This window comes from Protopterus annectens, chromosome 16.part0 (assembly GCF_019279795.1).
Source record: "Protopterus annectens isolate FY-2018-M chromosome 16.part0, PAN1.0, whole genome shotgun sequence".
In the NCBI taxonomy this organism is placed as follows: domain Eukaryota; kingdom Metazoa; phylum Chordata; order Ceratodontiformes; family Protopteridae; genus Protopterus; species Protopterus annectens.
In genome coordinates this window covers 694,429,068-694,449,620 of record NC_056750.1, presented here as the reverse complement: position 1 = coordinate 694,449,620, position 20,553 = coordinate 694,429,068, and the positions used below count along the sequence as shown (strand labels likewise).

At 37.2% G+C, this 20,553-nt stretch overlaps 1 protein-coding gene across 2 annotated transcripts in view; it reads left to right on the top strand.

The window, feature by feature from the left end:
• The window catches only part of CPNE6 (copine 6), an 886,978-nt gene extending 875,700 nt beyond the window's left edge, over positions 1-11,278 (top strand). For both annotated transcript variants that reach the window (XM_044058469.1, XM_044058468.1), the window contains exon 16: positions 10,234-11,278. In XM_044058469.1, coding sequence (XP_043914404.1) covers positions 10,234-10,356 — 123 coding nt within the window. In that variant the 3' untranslated portion in view covers positions 10,357-11,278. The remainder of the gene's footprint in view (positions 1-10,233) is intronic.
• The last annotated feature ends 9,275 nt before the right edge of the window (positions 11,279-20,553 follow it).

Sequence of the window (20,553 nt, the reverse complement as noted above, 5' to 3'; positions counted from 1 at the left end):
TACCCATAAACCTATGAAAGGAGTGGTATCTGCAATTTTCTTGAAGACACCCACTGGCAAGTGGTAAACAAAATTCCTGGACAGCCATCCATTATGGCTATTCTTTCTGGTTAAGGGAATAGGATAGGAAAAAGAGATGTGAAGATAGTTCTCAATGCATACTTTCTAGGTGCAATTCACACAGGTTGGCAATGTTTATTAATGAAGGCATCTGAACTGAAAAAAACTATGGTTGGTTGGCAAGAGGATGAAATCCTAGTACATTTGCCAACTCATTTTATAAACTAAAACGCCAACATAATCCTTTTATAACAGAAGCTGCATTGAAAAGGCATTGTCAGAATTAACCCATGCAGCCAACTTGATAGTAACTTGAAGCAGCTGATAAAATAAGATATAACTATACTTTATTTTTATATCATTCATTGCTTGATCTTTCATTCATTCATGCATGTATAAATTCATTTTTTTTGTTAACCAGGTAATGAAGTGATCTGAAGACTCATCATCCATGAACAAGACCTTAATCAACAACAAAAAAATGAAATGCAGTATACAATGTTTAAATGTTTTATCTTTTAATGAATTTCATAATTGTTTCACTCATAAGGTGTTATATTTAATTACAGAATATATTTCGGAGAGATATCCCAAATCTCCCAAATATAACACCACCCCCTTTGCAGGCGGCAAAAAAAAAATCTCAATATTTTCACATTACACAAAATTAGTGAAATATGTTCCTGTTCTAGTGTAGTTATTGCACAGAGGTCAAAACTGCTATACATGAGTTTCAATATTACATTGATTTCATAGGCTGTTATATGTTCCACTGGAGTGTTTCAGCATCGTTTTGTTCTTTCCACTAGATCATGGATAAGTAAAAAGAAAAGTGTGTTTTAAAAATGAGTGATTGTGGGAAACTCTCATCCCCACTACACACACACACACGGCAATCACACTAAATGTGTCAAGTATTTAGGAGAGACTCACTTCTCTGAGCACTACATACATGTGTAATGCCTTCAAGCCCCACCACATCAAAAAACAGAAACAGATTATAAATGGCGAAGCTGAAAGCTTCTTCACCCAAGGGGCTGTCAGTGCTTCTCCCAGTGGTTCTGCATGTGGCTGCCATCCTGTAATATTCTAAACAACAGTAAAACCAGGCTAGAGGTCTCCTTAACTTCTGTCAGGTTAGTTTGTCAAAAGAAATCCATGTTGCTTGCCCCTGACCCATGAGTTTTCATTGGTGGCTTTTGAGCTCATGCTTAAGATTCCTAGGTTCCACTCTTTCAGGTCAGTCAGGTTGACGAGGTCAATTTCTATGGACTTGTACAATAAAAAGATCTGATGGCTCTCCATACAATTCAGCATATGTGATCCCAGATTTCTTCTTGCCCCCATGAGCCAAGTTTATTTGCTGCTTTCCTGAAGTCTTCATCACTGGGACCTGTGCAGTTCCTGGATTAAATGCCTGAAAGCTGATAAGTTTCCAGGCATTAATGAAAGAGTCTTCTTGAAACCCCACCTGAAGCTACACCCTTTGAAGCATTGAGTATGTTGTTTTATGCAGCATTTTGTATATTTTTTAAATATATTTTTTTAATGATTTTTGGATACATTTTGAATTTTGTGAGATGTAGAATTTTTGAGGTTAAGATTTATTTAATATATAAAAAGGTTTTTACAATGTTTGTAAGCATCACTACCAATAGGATTTTATACTAGGTTTACTGTGTTTTTAAATGATTGATGTCTTAATCAGTTCTTTTTTCTGATTGGCTTCTGATTGGCTACATTGCATTTAAATACAGATGGTTTGACTGGGTTTACCATCAGAATTCTGACGCTTATATTGTCAACACCACTACAGCGAAAGGCAAGGGTCGAATGGTGATAATGTCGAACCCGACATTGTCGAAGTACAAATCTCGCCCCTATCTTGACCCATGTTAAAGCCCGTTTGGAGGTCGAATTTGAGATGTACTTTCGGCAATGTTGGAATTCAACATTGTCACTTTCACGCTTAGGAATCGGAGATACCGGCTTTCGACCGAATGTAGTTCGGAATTATAATAATAAACCATTTGTTATGATTTAGGTCTGAAGAAGCTACCTGGCAGGTAGTGAAAGTGCTTACCTTCTGTGCCAGTTTTATTGTTTTGTAGCCTTTTAAGTCTCGTTATTGAAGTTTCACTTACTTCACCATGGTGTGCACCTAGCTGTTTCTCTGTTTTTATTTTTGGTGCATGTTAGCGCACTTCACCGAACACAAGAAACTTTGTTTCAAAGAAACAGTTCTTGCACTCCATGAAGCCAGAGCCATTGTGGTAAAGTACTGCCTCTGTTAGTTTCTTTAGTGTATCTTTGATTAGATCCTCATACAATACAAGTTTATCTCTTACACCCTTATTGTGCTATCTTTGATTTTCATTTATTCCTCTGCTGAAGATCCTCATACAATAGGTCCCTTACAAGTTTATCCCTTACTCCCTTATTGTGCTGTCTAAAACCCTTTGCATGTTTTTCATTTATTCCTCTGCTGAAGATCCTCATACAATATGTCCCTTACAAGTTTATCCCTTACTCCCTTATTGTGCTGTCTAAAACCCTTTTGCATGTTTTTCATTTATTCCTTGCTGAAGATCCTCATACAATATGTCCCTTACAAGTTTATCCCTTACTCCCTTATTGTGCTGTCTAAAACCCTTTTGCATGTTTTTCATTTATTCCTTGCTGAAGATCCTCATACAATATGTCCCTTACAAGTTTATCCCTTACTCCCTTATTGTGCTGTCTAAAACCCTTTGCCTGTTTTTCATTTATTCCTCTGCTGAAGATCCTCATACAATATCTCCCTTACAAGTTTATCCCTTACTCCCTTATTGTGCTGTCTAAAACCATTTTGCATGATTTTCATTTATTCCTTGCTGAAGATCCTCATACAATATGTCCCCCTTACAAGTTTATCCCTTACTCCCTTATTGTGCTGTCTAAAACCATTTTGCATGATTTTCATTTATTCCTCTGCTGAAGATCCTCATACAATATGTCCCTTACAAGTTTATCCCTTACTCCCTTATTGTGCTGTCTAAAACCCTTTGCATGCTTGCTTTTCTGTCGTGATAGGCCAGCACTGCATGAAGGTCCCCCCCCCCACTTACCTTAGTGATCAGCAATCCATTAGTTACTTTAGTACTATTACTGTAGTGGTAGCATATATGTATTGAAGCATATTTAATTAATTGATTGATTGATTGATTGATATAATGTGATGTATAAAAGCAAAGGTTGCTTGTCTGAAAGTGTATCTTAAACTTGGTTTATGGTCTGAAGAAGCTGACGTATTACTGCCAATGAAAGCGCCTACCAATAAGAGAGTCAGTTTTATAAGTCCGCTCTCCCAGTTGTGTTTTGTACCAGTTTGTGATTTTCATAAGTATTACTGTAGTGGTGACAAGTCTCAACACTGCTGCTGCTTTCTAGTGTCAAATATATTCATTCTATCGAGGTACCACAATGCATTCTAGAAATTTCATTTTTAACATCTCTTTCTTTTTAATCCAGCTTCATACTGGGCAACCCTGTTTTTACTTTCACCATTGCACATTAGCAGGCCTGTTATTATCTCTATCATTGTCTTGGTCAGTGGTATATCCCATTTTAGCATACAATAGTTGGACAAGGCAATGCTCTGGCTTAGTAGTAGTACTGGTTTACTTCTAGATCCCTCCATCTGTTTTTATCTCTGCATTTAGCGTACATTAGTATATTTTTTGAACGGATATTTCACTTTATGCTGATCTAAGATGTGCCCAGGTTCTAATTATCATGTGTGAATAAATAGAGTGACAGGACTGCATTCATGTCTTCACCAGGCAGCACTTGCTTGTGAGGACTCCCATCGTTATCCTGGAATGAAAGGGCAGCACTGATATCCACTATACCCCCTAAATGCCAGGCCACGTGATGCCAGTAATGCTTTTGAAAGCGTGGTCACTGAAGACATAATCAGTTGCAGAGCCCTTTATACCAACTAATTTATTGTAGTCAGCAAAATTAAATGGAATCATATTCAGACAAATGCACTTTTCAGCCATAGACACAAAATAGCCTCACTGCAACAGAAAAAAAGAAACTGCTTACCGAATTGCATAGTGAAGGGCATAAAGGTGACGTTCAGGCCTACCGATGTCAGAACTTCTTTGCAGCACATCTGAATGCACCTTTTCACTGTCTGTCTGTTTACCTGCATCCACTTCCTGCAAGTTGAATGCATTTTTGCTCTCCAGTGAATATATATTCCTGTTTGCTGACTTCACTTGCAGATAGGTGCCCCATAGGGGTTTTTCTTTTTTCTTGTCTTATTTTGTGCTCCTTGGGGTTGTCATCTAGAAAGGGTAAATGCCAGTGTGGGTGACAGATTCCACATAAAGACCACCATGCTGTGTCTTTTTTGTCTAGGAGCTTATCATGTCCATAAGTCTTGTTCAATTTGTCAGACATTTGTCCTAAAAACCCTTCATAGCAGAATTTCTTCCTTTTCCTTGTATATGAGAACTAGCATCCTAAGCTTCTCGCTAAAGATACAGTGATAAATGGCATCCTCCTGCTAAGGATCCTCAGTGTACAGGGAATCTGAAGTCTTCCTTTCCAGGCAAACCCGGCATTGTAATAATATTCATCCCTGCCCAGCCACATTCCTCTTTCTCTTCACCTTTCTCTTTCTCCTCCTGTTTGACTTCAAATCACTCAGAATTCTTGAGTATTATCAATCGTCCGTCAGCAGTACTTCATGGTATGGAAATCCCATCCTCCTTTTATGGGCATTTCTCAGCCTCCAAAGGAACTACTTCCCTATTTCTCAGGGGGTCTTCAAAATCTCTTGACTCATGGTACTATTCAAAAGGTGCCTGTGTTGCTAAGGGGAAAAGGTTCTACTCCAGACTGTTTCAAGTGCCCAGGAAAAAGGGCACTTGGAGACCTATTCTAGACCTCTCTCATCTAAGCACTTTTCTATAAATGCCTTCCTTTTGGGTGTTGTCCCTTCAGATTCCGTTTCCTGTCATGTTCCCTCAGGTCTAAATGGTTTCTCTGGATCTCAATGGTGCTTGTCTCCATATTCCGATCCATTCTCTTTTCATAAAGTTTTTGCATTTCTCTGTTGCTTCCTGGCATTTTTAGTTCTCTGCTTTGCTCTTCGGCCTTTCTACTGCCCTGAGGGTGTTAAAAAAATGCCTTGCTCCTGTGATTGCTTTTTGCAGTCTTGAAGGGATCCACATATTTCCTTACTTGGACAACCTGTGGATTTAGGCATCCTCTCCAGAGACCTTTTGCAAAATTTTCATTTTGCCATTTCCCCCTTCTTCAGATTCTGGGGTTCAGTACAAATTTCAAAAAGTATTTTCTGACTCCTTCTCAGGATCATATTTTTCTTGGTTGTAGGATTCAGATGGTGCCAATGTTGGCGTCCCTATTCCCTCCAAAGGCCTTCATTCTCCTTTCTTTCTTTCACTTCTTTCTCTGGCTTCCATTAACAGCAGGGAGTTTTGAGAGCTTGGGGTTTTACTGAATCCACCATTCTGATGCTCGTTCTTACCAAACCTCACATGGGAAAGTTTCGGTGGTTTCTGAAGTCAGTGTGGCTTCAACATGTATACCCTTGAGACTGTGTAGTTCCTCTTCTTCCTTGTCTCAGACAGGAACTTCACTGGTGGATTCAGCAGTTGTCTGAATCCAGGGATCCCTTTTCATCTTCCTTCTCAGGAATTGCTCACAGACACTTCAGGCTTGGAATGTGGAGCGACATTTGTCACCTTAAAGTTTAGGGGGTGTGGTCGCTTCATTAGCAGAAGGAGCACATCATTGTCAAAGAGATAAGAACTCTTCTGCTGGCTCTTCAGGCCTTTCATCCTCTTTCCTCTTTAGGGCCTCTGATGGTGTTCACAGACAATACCACAGTCATGTGGTATCTCAACAAACAGGGAGGAATGAAATCTTATCTTCTTTGCTGGTTGGCATTTCTGGTATGGAATCTGGCTGTCCAGTATCAAGTGACTCTCCAGGCAGTTTATATCCCTTCCATTCAGAACAGTGTGGCAGATACTCTGAACAGGTCCTTAACTCAGTCTCTGTTTTGTGCCAGAGTCCCATGTCCTCTGACATGGAAGGTGGATGCCTTCTCATTTTCTTGGAAGGGGTTTCTTCTTTATGCATTCCCTCCCCTTCGTCTCATTCCAAAAGTCCTGTTTGAAATTCAACAGGATGCTCCCAAACTCTTGCTTGTGACTCCCTTTTGGATGTGACAGCACTGGTTCCCTCTTCTTCTGCATTTATCCAAGAGCAATCATCACAGAGTGGATCCACTCTCAGAAGCCAAGGGATCCCTCATCCATCCCACCTGTCCATGCTGCAAATGACACACTGGGTGACAGGATTTTGATTCCTCATAGATACCTTTTTTTCTGAGGATGCACTGCAAATCCTGCTGGAGGCCAGGAAACCTGCTACTAGGAAATCCTTACTTATCCATATGGAAAATGTTTTTTATTTGGTGTCTCTTTCGTAACCTGGGCCCACTTACTGTGGATGTTCTTTTGGTTCTCTCTTATTTGTGTGAGTTGCTCAATGTTAGTTTTTCCAATTTTTCTATTAAGGCCCACTCATCTGTCTCTGCTTGTCTGCCTTTTCCTCCTCCTTTAGCGACTAGATTTGAAGTGAAACGATTTAGTAAAATCATCCATAATATTAGACCAGGGAGCCTGTTCCCCCTCCCTGGGATCTTAATTTTGTTTTGGAGAAGTACAAGTGAAACATTGTTCCTGGAAGACTGCTCTTTTGTTAGCTTTTACTTGTGCCAGATGGGTGTCTGTGTTACAGGCCCTTATGGCTTGTCGTCCTTTTTTGATCATTCATGAGGACAGAGTGTCCTTGTGCACTAACCCTTTTCTGCCTAAGCTGGTTAATGAGCTTTCACTTACCAGTCTACTAATCTGCATCCTTTTTTCTCCTCTCTGTAATTTGACAATGAGAGTGCACTGCTTACTTTGGACATGCATAGTCAACTCAAGACTTATTTGGATAAGACTAAGGCTACTGGAATATCTGATCATTTATCTGTTTCCTTTCATTCTAGATCTCTGTTACTTGCTTTATCCAAGCAAACTATTTCTTCTTGGATTTCTAAAGCTATTTCTTTTTGTTATAAAATGATGCAAGCAGGCTACAGGAACACTCCAACATACACTTTATTACAGTAAAGTAAGCTCTTTCGTTGGAGAAAATACTCCAACTTCTTCAGACTAAAAATACATAGAACACTGCATTGTATTTAAATACAAACTGTTAAACCAAGCAGCCAATGTAAAGGCTTAATTAATTTTGATGTCACAAATTACAAGTGCTTAATTAATGGATACATTTCTATAAAACTATATAGGTTTATTTAATCTTATTTAAAATAATTTAAATAAAACCTCACAGCTAAGGTTTGAATTCTTAAAGTCACAGCTAGACATACTAATATGTTAGTAATATAAAAATAATCAATAACACCAGATTAAATGTTTAAAAACAAAATTGCATTGACAAAATAAAATAGAATAGAATAAATCAAACGCAATTAATTCTTAAAAAGGAGGGGTTAATATATCTAAAAACACCAAAAATTATACGATTCATTTAAAATATTTAGATGTATAAAAACGTAGACACTTGAAATTCATCGAACCTGTATAACCAACTACCTAGCAAGTGCTTTTATTTTCAACAAGCATTTAATGGACAACGCCTCATTCAGCCCTGGTAATATGTGGGCTGAAGTGTGGATTTGCCATTCCAATTTGGACCCTTCCAGTCTGAGCTCCCAAGGGCCTCCTCTTATATTGTGTTCTACTTGCTTTAAAATTACAAATGAAAATCTATGGCTAGGATATTCCAAAATGTGTTTTGCTAAAGCATTGGTAATTATATTTTTATTAATACTATATTGGTGTTCATAAATTCTTTGTTTGATCTTCCTCTCAGTTTTACCAATATAGTACGCCTCGCAATTGTCACATAAGGCCCCGTAAACTACTCCCTGGGAATCACAATTAAGCTTGCCATCAATGTAATGTATTCTGTCCCTAATTTTTATCTTATTAGTTACTTTAATGTGTTTACATTGAGGGCAACTAACATGACAGGACACCCTTTGACTACTTTTTTGGTCTTCTCAACAAGGCATTTCAGGTTGGAGCCTCTTCTAAAGGTAATCTGGGGGGCCTGTCCTAAAATCTTCCTAAGACAACTATCACCTGAGATAAAGGCAGTACTTAGTAATAATATCTCTAAAGAGCTGTGAGTCCAAGGAAAAAGTTGTCAGGTATCTAATAGAGTGATTAGAACTCTGGTCCCTTATTACATCAGAAGATAAATCTTCATAGTGTGATGCAAAAACTAAATTGTACCCTTTATGTACCAAGGGGTGGAAATGACCAACTATTCTTTTATTAATGACCTCTTCAAAAATTTGTTCAACAAATGCTGAAGGGTAGCCTCTCTTCAAGAGCATAGATTTAAGTAGGTCACATTCAACCAGAAACTCTTCATAGTCAGACACCATTCTGGCTGCCCTAACAGCTTGCCCTTTGACTACCGCTTTTATTTTTGTGTTGAGGGTGACAGCTTGTAAAATGTAAGGAGGTGTTAGAATAAGTTTGCTTATGGAAGATGGTTGTTCTAAATCTATGGTTGAGACTATCAAATGTCAAACCTTTGGCAAAAATGTTAACCACATCATTGTCAACAAGGAGAGAACTAAAGTTAAAAAGACGAAAGTCTCCTTCAGCACTTACTAGAGTTTGGACAGAGTCCTGTCCTATCCCCTCCTCCGGTTCTGGTGTCTTCTGTTTTGCCCCTGTCTCCTGTTGTTTCCTTGTTGACCCGAGCGGTGTTGCTGGGTACCATTGCTCACTCAAACATCCTGCTGGTTATTGGCATTATTTTAAATAAGGTTAAATAAACCTATATAGTTTTATAGAAATGTATCCATTAATTAAGCACTTGATGTAATTTGTGACATCATTAATTAAGCCTTTATATTGTCTGCTTGGTTTAACAGTTTGTATTTAAATACAATGCAGTGTTCAATGTATTTTTAGTCTGAAGAAGTTGGAGTATTTTCTCCAATGAAAGCGCTTACTTTACTGTAATACATTGTGTGTTGGTGTGTTCCTGTAGCCTGCTCGCATCATTTTACTTCAGTTTTGCCTTTTTTTCTTTGTTTTCTATTTCTTTTTGTTACACTTTTCATGACAACAGCCTTCCCTCTTCAGTCAAGGCTCATTTTACTAGAGCTGTGGCTTCTTCTGGTGCTTTTTCAAGGGCGTAGATACTAATTCTGTTCTTGAAGCAGCTACCTGTGCATACCTTTACCAAGCACTACAAGTTGGATGGAATCTCTAAAGCTAGGGTGGGTTTTGCTAGTGCCATTCTTCATGGCTTTACAGGGGACTCTTCTGCTCCTTCTCCCTCCCTAATTTCCTCTTCAGCTTTGGCAGTCACCCATATGGTAGGAATACTGCATCAGTGAATCTAAGGATATCGTATAATTGTGTAAAATCTTACCATAACGGTAGATATCCTTGCCTTCACTGCTGCAATATTGGCTCCCTCCCTCCTTCCCCAGTCCTTTGCCTTTCTGGATGTACAGATTACCTCTTGGGTTCCTTGGGCTGGTGTTCCTACTGGGGCAATCAGTTCTGACTATGGTAGGCCTGAACATCACGTTTATGCTCTATGCTAGGCAAGGAGCATTTGGGTGATGTTCGGCATACCTCTAAAGTGACAGGATTCTTTGGTAGACTGGCCTGATGTTGGGCTTCAACATCAGGGAATCCCCATATGTTAAGAATACTGCAGCAGTGAAATCAATGACAGCTACTACTATGGTAAGATTTTACACAACTGTACTATTCCACTGGATTTCAAATTTTTCATGTACACATCCTTTCTGATATGTTTAACTGACATAAGCTTGATATGCTATGATAAGAAGATCACACTAGCAATTTATTGGTGAATACAAATGTTACAGTTAATGCATGCTATATTCTCAGCTCTGCAATGAATGCACACTGAAAGATATTATGATGTAATTTGTCTGGTGTCACTTCTGTGACTTTACATAAATATGCATGAGCCTGTAAAAATGATACAAGATGTTTTTTCTCATTTTTTTTTTTTCAGGCTGCTGCATCTGCTCTTGCAAAATGTGTCCTCGCTGAAGTTCCAAAGCAGGTTGTAGAGTATTATGCAAGCAAAGGCATTTCTCCTGAACCTCATAAACCCTCCTCCCTTGTAGCAAACTGAAGAACATTCAACAACTGAGTAGGACATATACAGGGAATTTAAGGGTCGATCTCACCCTACAGTTCAATTATTTATAAAGCTAAAAGGAATATTAATGGAAAGAGTGACTTTTGTTTTCTACTACTTCATTAAGGGCCTCTATATGAGAAGGAGTGACACCTGACAAGTGTGAGGCTAGAAAACACCTGGGCAGCATGATGTCATAGAATTTCCCATATAGCAGAGGTATATTATGAATGTAAATGATTCTGAGTCTCAAACACAAATGCTCAAAACAGAATTGTTGGTCTATCCTTACTAATGTCATTTTGTCTGTTTATTTTTCAGCTTTGTGCTTTATTTTCATTACAAAGATATTGTATGATTTTGTAATTGAAACCATAGAATATGGAACTTGCCTAATAAGGCAGGTATATTGGTCAAAGCAGATAGGATGAGCAGGAAAATATAATGGATCATTTGCTTAAAAAGGTATAATATCATTCCTGGTTGATAAGGCAGAAACACTTAGAGCTAGTATTTTTAACAAAATTACAAATTTGCCATTCCTCACTTGGTACAGAAATAATGTTTAGCTTTCTTTTCAGGAAATAATCAGTTATTGTAGAGAAAATGTGTATTTATTCAAGATTAATGTATTTCTGAATAATTGGAAGTAAGGCTGAAATATGATTATCTGGTTATATCCAACATGAGAGTTTTTTTTTCCTAAGGAATAACAGACTTATTTTGTAATGTGTTCCTTTATGACATGATGGCCACATAATGCCTACTGTTATTTAATTACTACCAAGCTAAAAAGGTTAACAACATACAAGCTACAGCCTTTTGCATTATATCACACAGGAAATATGATGATTTATGGTATGACTACATACCTCGAAGTATTCCACTCAGTAATAAAAGGGCTAAGGAGTTGAAAGCACTTGTAAAATAATATCTGAAATGCTGAATGTAGGACATTGTTTGATGTATGATGTGATTATGTTTGTATGTCAAGATGTGATCAAGCACATACCTTGCAGAACTAATATATTCTGCCCCTGCATTTACAAAGTTTTCAAGTCAAAGTGGGGACGTTAATTTACTGAGCAGTCTTTGACAAGTAGCAGACCTCACACATCATTTTAATATCAAGTAGATGAGATAATTGGGGAAATGTTGTTATGCATGCTGAGACCTTAGTTACAGTTACATCACAAATAACCACCACCTCAAGTGGAGCAGACATTATTTAAAATTTCCCTCACAATATTCTCAAAAGAAAATTACAGAGTAGGATATTCCATATTTTTATTTATTAATAAGACAAAACTGAAATGGTACCAATTATTAAAGAGAACTTAATCCTTAACTTACATGCTTTTACCAAATAATAAGGAATAACTGGATAATATCTCACAGATCTGGCAGTCAACTGGACCAAGTACATTCCCTGTATAATTGATGTTAATGTTAAACCATGGAAGGAGCAAGAGGAATTCTGATGATTGTAGGTCTACATTGGAAAGTCGCTGTCATGGATAGGTCAAGATTGTGATGAATGGAAAAAGGTGGCGCATGGGTTTAAAATAGGATCATTTAAACAATTCCAAGGTCTCCAAGTTCAAATTTTATTGCAGTGCCTTTCTATAAAGCCCTTTACAAAACAGATCAAGTTCAAAACTACAATAAGTAAAAGTAAGAAAAGAAATATCTGAGCAGACTTCTGTTGAGTTCCAATTTATAAGAAAGTAGTGTATAATGTGTATGGAATATGTACATACATATCTATATATATATATAGATATATAGATATATATATATATATATATATATATATATATATATATATATATATATATATATATATATATATATATATATATATATATATACACACACACATACGCACATATACACACACGTCTATCTATATATATATATATATATATATATATATATATATATATATATATTTATATACACATATAAATGTACAACACACACACACACACATATATATATATATATATATATATATATATATATATATATATTCGTTTTTTTTCATTGAGATGTAGCCAGTACAGCCAATTGAAAATCAGCTGTTTGAAAAGTACAAGCTTTTTATGTTAGAGATTGTAGTACAGTGTAGATCGGGCAATATGTTCTTTCTCCACTGTCATGCTATCTTGGAGTTGGAATATATAATTAGCAGGAGTTAAGTGGAGGTGCAGTCCCCTAAATGGGAGATGCAGGGAACTTGCACCTCTGCAAAAATATTTGTTTTATTTATTATTTCAATCATTTAAGGATCGATTTTTTTTTTAATTCAGTGTTTTCATATAGATGATTTTGAGACTAGTGAGTTGTGCTGCTGATCAGTCTTTATGATAAAAAACATATATCATAAAGCTAAGAGAAGACAAGTCAAAATGCATTGCGATGGGTAGTTTGGATGAGAGCATTACTTCAGCTGAAGGTTTGCAGTGAAAGAGATGCAGCATGTTAAAACATATGCAGGACTGCCAGCTTACAGTTGTCAGCAGAGAAGTGTCTTAAATCAGGATCCTGGATTCTGATACAGAAAAATCGTTTATTTGATGTAAGCAATGGTGACCTCACTGAATCTTGGCTTTTTGATCACATTGTTCTGCCACCCCATCTGATACACAGCATGCATATGACAAGATAATAAACCATCTGAAAGAATTTTTAATGGGAACTGTATGGCTCTCTGTAATCACAGACATGAGGGCTCTAGCTCTATTCTCCTTATATGTACATAATCACACATCTGTGAAACTTGGAACTTGTATATTTAGATATCACGGTATATGGGCATATTTACCACATAGGGTAATGCAAAGGGGCATAGTTTAACTACAAAACATTACTATTAAAATTCTGTTTAGTAAATCACAATGGTCTGTTGTACAAAGATAATGTCAGCTGTGGTAGACTATGCATGACACTGGTAAATCAAGTTGCATGAATACAAAGGATGCGAGAGGACAGGGAGAAGAGATCAAGCGCAATGTATGGGAAGTGTTACCCATGAAAGACAGCTGAAAATGATTCACTACTTGCTGGCTTCACTCAACAAAAAAATTGTTTAGTAGTCTAATCTTTGGCTTGTTTCAAACACATGGCTACATCTTCCTGATTCTATCAGGATTTCAAGAACAGAAAACTGCTGTATTCTTGTGCAAGACACTGTGTCTCAGTGAACCAAAGGTTAAATCACAACTTGTGTTGTATGAGTTCAGTTGGTAAATGGAAGATAACTGAAGCAGACATGAAGAAATGCACTATGAGTTAAGTATTAATGGGAAGAAGGATGTCGCCACATTTATGGGAGATACCTAGGAGAAAGTGTCAAATGCCCATTTGTTAAAATAGCTCTGAACTGTGGGCTTTTGATAAGGTAAATAAAACTCTGTTACATCAGAAAATATGCAAGGCCAGTGAGACGGAATGATTTCAAAAGCTCAGTAAATCAATTTTAATCACAGTAAATAAGGCAGTTTTTTTAAAATCAAAATAAAACCAAATTGATAAAGCCTGTGTACATGCACTATCTCTAGTTTGCACATTGATAGTCAAGTACTATTTCGTTTATGCTGATAGATACGATTTTATGTAAGCACACTTATAATTATTCAGTTCTCAGATGTATAATCATGTATAACTGAAATGTTTAATGCCAGTTGGCCTCAATGTCTAGTAACAGTATTTAGTATTTCACATGCCAAGGATGCTAACAAATAATATGTTTACTTATTTAAACTCATAGTAACTTACATTTTGTTTCATATTTAAATAAAAAGTTCAAATGCATTACCCCAAAGAACTAGAATATTTGAAAAGAGGAATCTTTAACTTTTCTGTCATAAGCGGTAATTGTATGTGGTTCTAGGGAAGGAAGAGTAATGAGGGAATTCCCCAGCAAGCCTTATAAATACCTCAAACCTTGGTTTAAAGGCATGCTTCTGTCTATTTTAAGTAATACAAAACTGAGCTAAACATAGTTTTATTCATTCCATAAGTAGTTTTCAGAAAACTGCTTTATCAGTAATTTTTTCAGTCTCATTTTTCAACTGATGAAGTTACCTTACAATGGTTTACAAATATTACTTTTCTTTAGTAAATTACAAATGTTATTACTTTGCATTTTACTTTAAGACTTTAGCAGGTTTATTAAATGTTCAGCTTATATGTGGTGGTGGTGCTGCGGTAGCGTTGTCACCTCACAGTAAGACGTTGTCCCGTTCAATTCTCAGCTAGAGCGTCTTCTGTGTGGAGGCATACATGAATGGGGCGTGCCTTCATTGAAGGTTGTGCATCAGGGCTGGTAACCCAGTACGTAAAAAATCCACTACCAAACATTAGCGAACCGGAGTTCTGCTGTGGTGACCCCTAACCGGGAAAAGCTGAAAGACACAAACAAGTGTGATTATTAGTGCAGACTAGATTGTACTATAATTTATGAATAGAGGTACAATCATTAAATGTTCTGCTATTTTTATTAATGTATATATTTTTGTACATTTTTTTATCCTTGATGCTCATCATCAACATCTACTCCCATCCTCATCCACCAACCTTCAGCTTCAACAGTGTGCTTTCCACAAAACTCCATGTAGATGTAAGAGTGACATACATCAGAGCAATAACATATAACCACAATTAGAACAGATAATATATACAGCCTAGTTATCTCATTCTACCAGTTTTATCAAACCAAAATGCCTCCCCTGCATTAAATTCAGCCCATGTTTAGGACCTTGGAAGCCTGCTGCATGGGGTGACATAAGACTACTGGAAGGAGTGAGTTCCTCATACATTCCTACTTCTAGCCCACTTAGCAACACAATGTAGAGGAGTCCTGCAAGGGGCATCATTGCCTCAGTGGTGCTATTTTTGCCAAGTCAAATATATTGGTGCTATTTTTAAATGCAGTCATTAACAATTAACATAATGACATTTGGCTCAGCAGTAAACATGCAGTGCTATTTTGTTTTCTTAAATAAAAAAAATCTAAAACTATCCCTTTAATCTTTATTCTAACACTGTTTTCTGTTCATCCATACATATGTTGTTCTTGAGGCATGAAATTCCTGTAAAAAGCTGTCCTTCTTTGCATCACCTAATAGTCTGTGACATATATTTTTTTGCAAAATGAAGACATGTTTTATCCACTGACAAATTTAAGTCTAATTTTAGCATTGTGGAAACTAATTTGACAATTTCACTAACATGTTCAGTTGTGCTTATTTATTTCAAGTTCTATATTTTCCTGAATTAGTTAATGGTTCATTGTGTCAATTAATTAAATACTAACACCACACTGATTTGAGGTCTTATAACTTGAAGACTAGTGCCTATTAATTAAAATAATGATGTGGAATTAATTTGTCTCTACAGCTATTCATGAGATGGACAAATTAAATGAGTAATCCTGTAGATTTTTTTTTTTATAATCGAGAAACAGGAATACCATTCTAACGTGTATATAGAAATTGTGGAAATCATAAAATATTTTATCAGAGGTGGTCGTAGAAGCAGGAGATAGCCTATCAAGGTTGCATATTCTACTTTTTTGCATGCTTTGCCATGTTCTAAAAATATAAGATTTACAATATCATTTTGAAAGCTAGATTATCCTAAATGGCCTTTTTCTGTTACTTACTAAAAGCCAATTTCCTTTCATGCAATATATATATATTTTATTTATTTAGATATTTACTCATGTTACACAAATATATACCAGGCCTTTGTTAATGTATTGGGAGGCCTAACCAGCTCTTACTCTGTCTTGACTTTATAAATGTTAGTGGGTATTGCAGCATAATTCCAATTTAAATTATTATAATATTCATATTTACTTCATCTCATATTTTGTTACAGTGGCATCACTGATTCATTTTTCTTGATACAGGACACATACTCTGAGTTGACAATTAGTTTTAGAATAACTCAGCATGCTTAAAGAAGCAGTATTACCTTATAAAGACTAAAACATCGTAATGAAAAAAAATACCCGTGATTCAGAAACATGCTTAGAGCAATTACAGTATGCAGACTTCAAATAAGGCTTGAGCCGGCTGAAGACCAAGGTTAATTATTAACTAAAAAGTTGGAAATTCACAGATCAGTCCCATGATAATTAAAAAACCTTACTTGCGATCTTCATAGGTCTAGTGGTGACTAAAGAAATGCCACAGTGGTGGATACAAACTAAAAAGAGAAATTGCTCAGCACAGAGAAAGCCTGCACTGAGAGTGCTACTTCATGACAATACAGGGGAACAGAAAACTATATGAATGTGCCTACTGCAATGTTTAAATTTGTTTTTGACAATAAAAAGGAGTGGAAATTGGTGTACAGAACAGGAGGAAGACAGGGTGAGCAAGACAAGGAGTCTACACAAGGGAATTAGGGAAGGTAAGAACAGGAGTGAGCAATGTTTTGAAAGGTATACCTTTTTAGGGACAGTTGCCCTTTCTTAAGAAGATAAGTTGGGGAAGAATGTAAGAGAAGGTAAAAGTATGAATAAGAGGGAAAGTGTCTCAATCAGGGGCATGTGCACAAACATAAATCAGAGACAAAGTCTGACAGGGGAGATACTAACACACATAGGACAGGGAGGACAGTGGAATTAGAGGGACACAATAAAAAGGAAGACACCGGTGATGGCAAATTTTAGACAACAGAGCAACAACACACAAGGAACAGGAGCACCAGGATGGTGGGTAGGGGTGGGGCCTTGTGTATCATACTACTTGTGCAATAACCAAGTGTGGTCGGGCAGCACCCTGACCATTCCCTCCAATAGGTCTGCCTGAGGTGGTGATGACAGAAAAAGGCAGTGATGGCACACTGTTAGCTGTAAGAAGACTCTTTCTAGATGGGCTATCTGAGCATCCAGCCACTGGTCTGTTAGCTGCAGTACCATCTCAACCAACTCCTTGTGTGTCACGTACCACTGACCTATTACAGTGCCATGAGAGGGAACAGTGAAATGTGAATGCTTGTTCAATGAAGCAACACTTGAGCTGACTGCCCACCCCCTTTCTGTATCCAGTATGGTAATTTCTACATACAATGCAAATATACATAAAGAGAAATAAATAGAAACAAGACTTGGAGTTGCATTGTAGCAACAAAGGAAAAGGGGAAAAGAAAAATAAACATATGCATTAGACAAATGTTCAGTATATAAAAATCTTAAAATGAAATGTCTACATACTTCTGAAGCACTGCATCTGTTTATCAGTCTGTTGCAGCTAACTGCAAACACATGCAAAAGAAGCAACCCTCTGCTATTATGTGCTGGTGGAAGATAAGTGAAACAGTTAACATTCCCTGATGTTTTTTATAACTTGTGCTAATGAGTATTGCTGCCTTGCCTTTGTCATACATTTCCTCAGAAAGATGTTTAAACCTGGAATATACAACAAGAATGACACTGCATAAGGTACAAATACTACAGAGCAGTTCATACGTATAATGTAAGCACCTTAAGTTAGGCAGTATTACCTTGACAGGACCACAGCCTACACAGTGCATAAAATATATCTAATAAACTACATGCAATTAAAATTACTGATGAAAATAAACATTTCTCACTCCTGCACCTAGAAAGCCTCTCCATCTACCTCCAGTACAGAAGGCTGCTTTCCAAAATATCCTTCCAAGCTAGAAGACACAAAGTTTATTGAGTTATGCACATATGATATTCACATGTATAAATATGAAAAATAACACGACTGTGCAGACAAAGCAGATCATATATAGTACATATGCCCTTTCTCTGACCTGTTTTTTTCCATCAGTTAAGAAAACTAGGATGGTGGTGCTTGTACTGCTCACCAGAGGTATGAGATACCACCCTACCAAGAATGTGTTATGCATTTGGTATATACTGGTGCCCCTCAGGGTCACTAAGTTAGGTGCACCTAATGGATGCAAAAAAGGAGAAATCTGCTTTTCCTGCTGCACCACCAGTGAAAAGCCGTGGCCTTTTACTAAACCACCAGGGAGAAGCCATGGCCTTTTACTAAACCACCAGGGAGAAGCCATGGCCATTTAGTACACCACATTCTGGAGAGGTATGACAGGTCTCTCATAGTCACACCCATTTTTACTGTTCTGGTACGTCACAAATTACAGGATGTCTTCTTAGTGAAAATTGCCGTAGTATGAACTTCATGTAGAGTGCACAATGTTGGTGTTGCCGTGTGGTATTAAGATGTGAATATTGGCATGCAGCATGTATACTGTGAGCATTTTGAGTAAGCAATTCCATGGGATGAAAAAATAAACTTAAACTTCATTTTACAATTTAGTCAGAAGGGTCAATGACCAACACACATGCTCAGTGTGCCTCACAGGTGCTCATGTGAGAGTACAAAATTGAGAGAGACTCTTAACACAACTTGGAAATGTGTAAAATGATCAGTGGAAAACCCAGAGAAGGTAAGATGTTTGAAACAAATTCAGTGAAACTACTTTGGCAATACTGGAGTATTCATTTTTTTTCCACTGTTAAACAATCTTGGAATTGGTATATAGGTATGGGGCCTTACCTTTCATGCCAGTGGTTGCACTGGGCTTGTCCCTGAAAAAAGAAAAAAAAAGGCTTCCTTTTAAGTTTGTTGCAAACTGTTTTTGCATAGATGATATTTTTGTCACTGTATCCAAGTGAATTTATGTGACAGGACTCACAGCTATGGCTCATAAATCTGCTGCTAATTTACATTTATGAGTTGGTGCCTATTTAACATAATTGCCATGTCAGAAGCTTTGAATTTATGTGATCGAAATCCTTGCTCCTGTCATGATTGCTATGTGGAAGATTCACGCAGGTAAACTTCCAGGCTTGTTGAAATAAAGAATCAAATTACTTTACTGAAGGCTAATTGTTTACAAGGATAATTGTGCACCTCAAAACCTGTCTTAAACCTGCTGCCTTTCAAGAAAATGTATACTTATAACCTGCATTGCTACTGTGATAATTGAAATGCATACTAAAGTTGTAACTTAAATGTGTGGTTATGTAGAGTACTGTGAGGTAGTACAAGCATTAAGGGGGAGCACTCTGCCATGGAAGGGTGCATCAATCCACAGCATTTATTATAACTGGCCTAGTGAACTTTATTGTAGTAATGAAAGTATACATGTCTAAGTTGTGTATTGATTCATTTGTGAGAGGCCATGTATACGTCACTAACCCCTCATACCAGGTAGACCAAGACCAGGCTAATACTATTCCTGCACTTCATAGGAGACCAAAGCTGTAGTGTTAGTAAGGTAGTATGTGAGACTTGTGCACTGGCCCAGCAATCAAGGACCCTCAATCCTCACCATTAACACTAGTGAGGGACGTCCATATAGGGAAAGGATAATAAATACACACACACATTGAAGTACAGTTTCCCTTAAGAGCTCACAGAGATCACAGTCAGTCTGAGGCTGGTTTCTCCCTTTCTCTCTAGGTCTCCAATAAGACTCCCCACTGGCACAGCTATAGGGTCCAGATCTCATCCTAGTGGACAAGCTAAAACCTCCAGCACCCTCTCTGTCCAACCAGTATTTTCTGTCCCTGCCCAAGTTGTTGACACACACACTTTGAGAGAAGAGTTTATACAACCACACAGACACTCCTGGGGAAGACTGGCACAGGTTCTCCAGCTGTGCCCCTTTTCTGACCAGTCTAAAAGGTAATACCAGCTGCCACCAACTACTAATATCAGCTAATGAAAGGCCCTTCTGAAAGGGTGCCCAATTATTACTGTACAATATTATTATCCAAATGTTAAGTGTGACTGAACAGTCAAGGCTTATTAGAGTGACTTGGTACAGTATCACTATATACATGCAATGTATTCTAGAGCTTAAATTAACTTTGCATAAAACCACAGTTGAAAGGTTTAAACATATTTAATAATAAATAATAACACAAGGCAATACTTCTTACTACACAGTGCTATTCAAGAGTTCAGAGATCACACATAAATACTTAAAATAAAACCATTGAAAAGTTCTGACATCACAGTAAAACAAACTAGTCTAATCTTCCTATTTCCTAGTGATATCTAAGAGAAACCACAGTTCTAAAATCCTAGTTACATCTAGACACAGGCAGTGCTGAGTTGGATGTTCTCAAGACAAATGATTTATGCTCTCATTCTTTCTGTCCTTAAATTGATA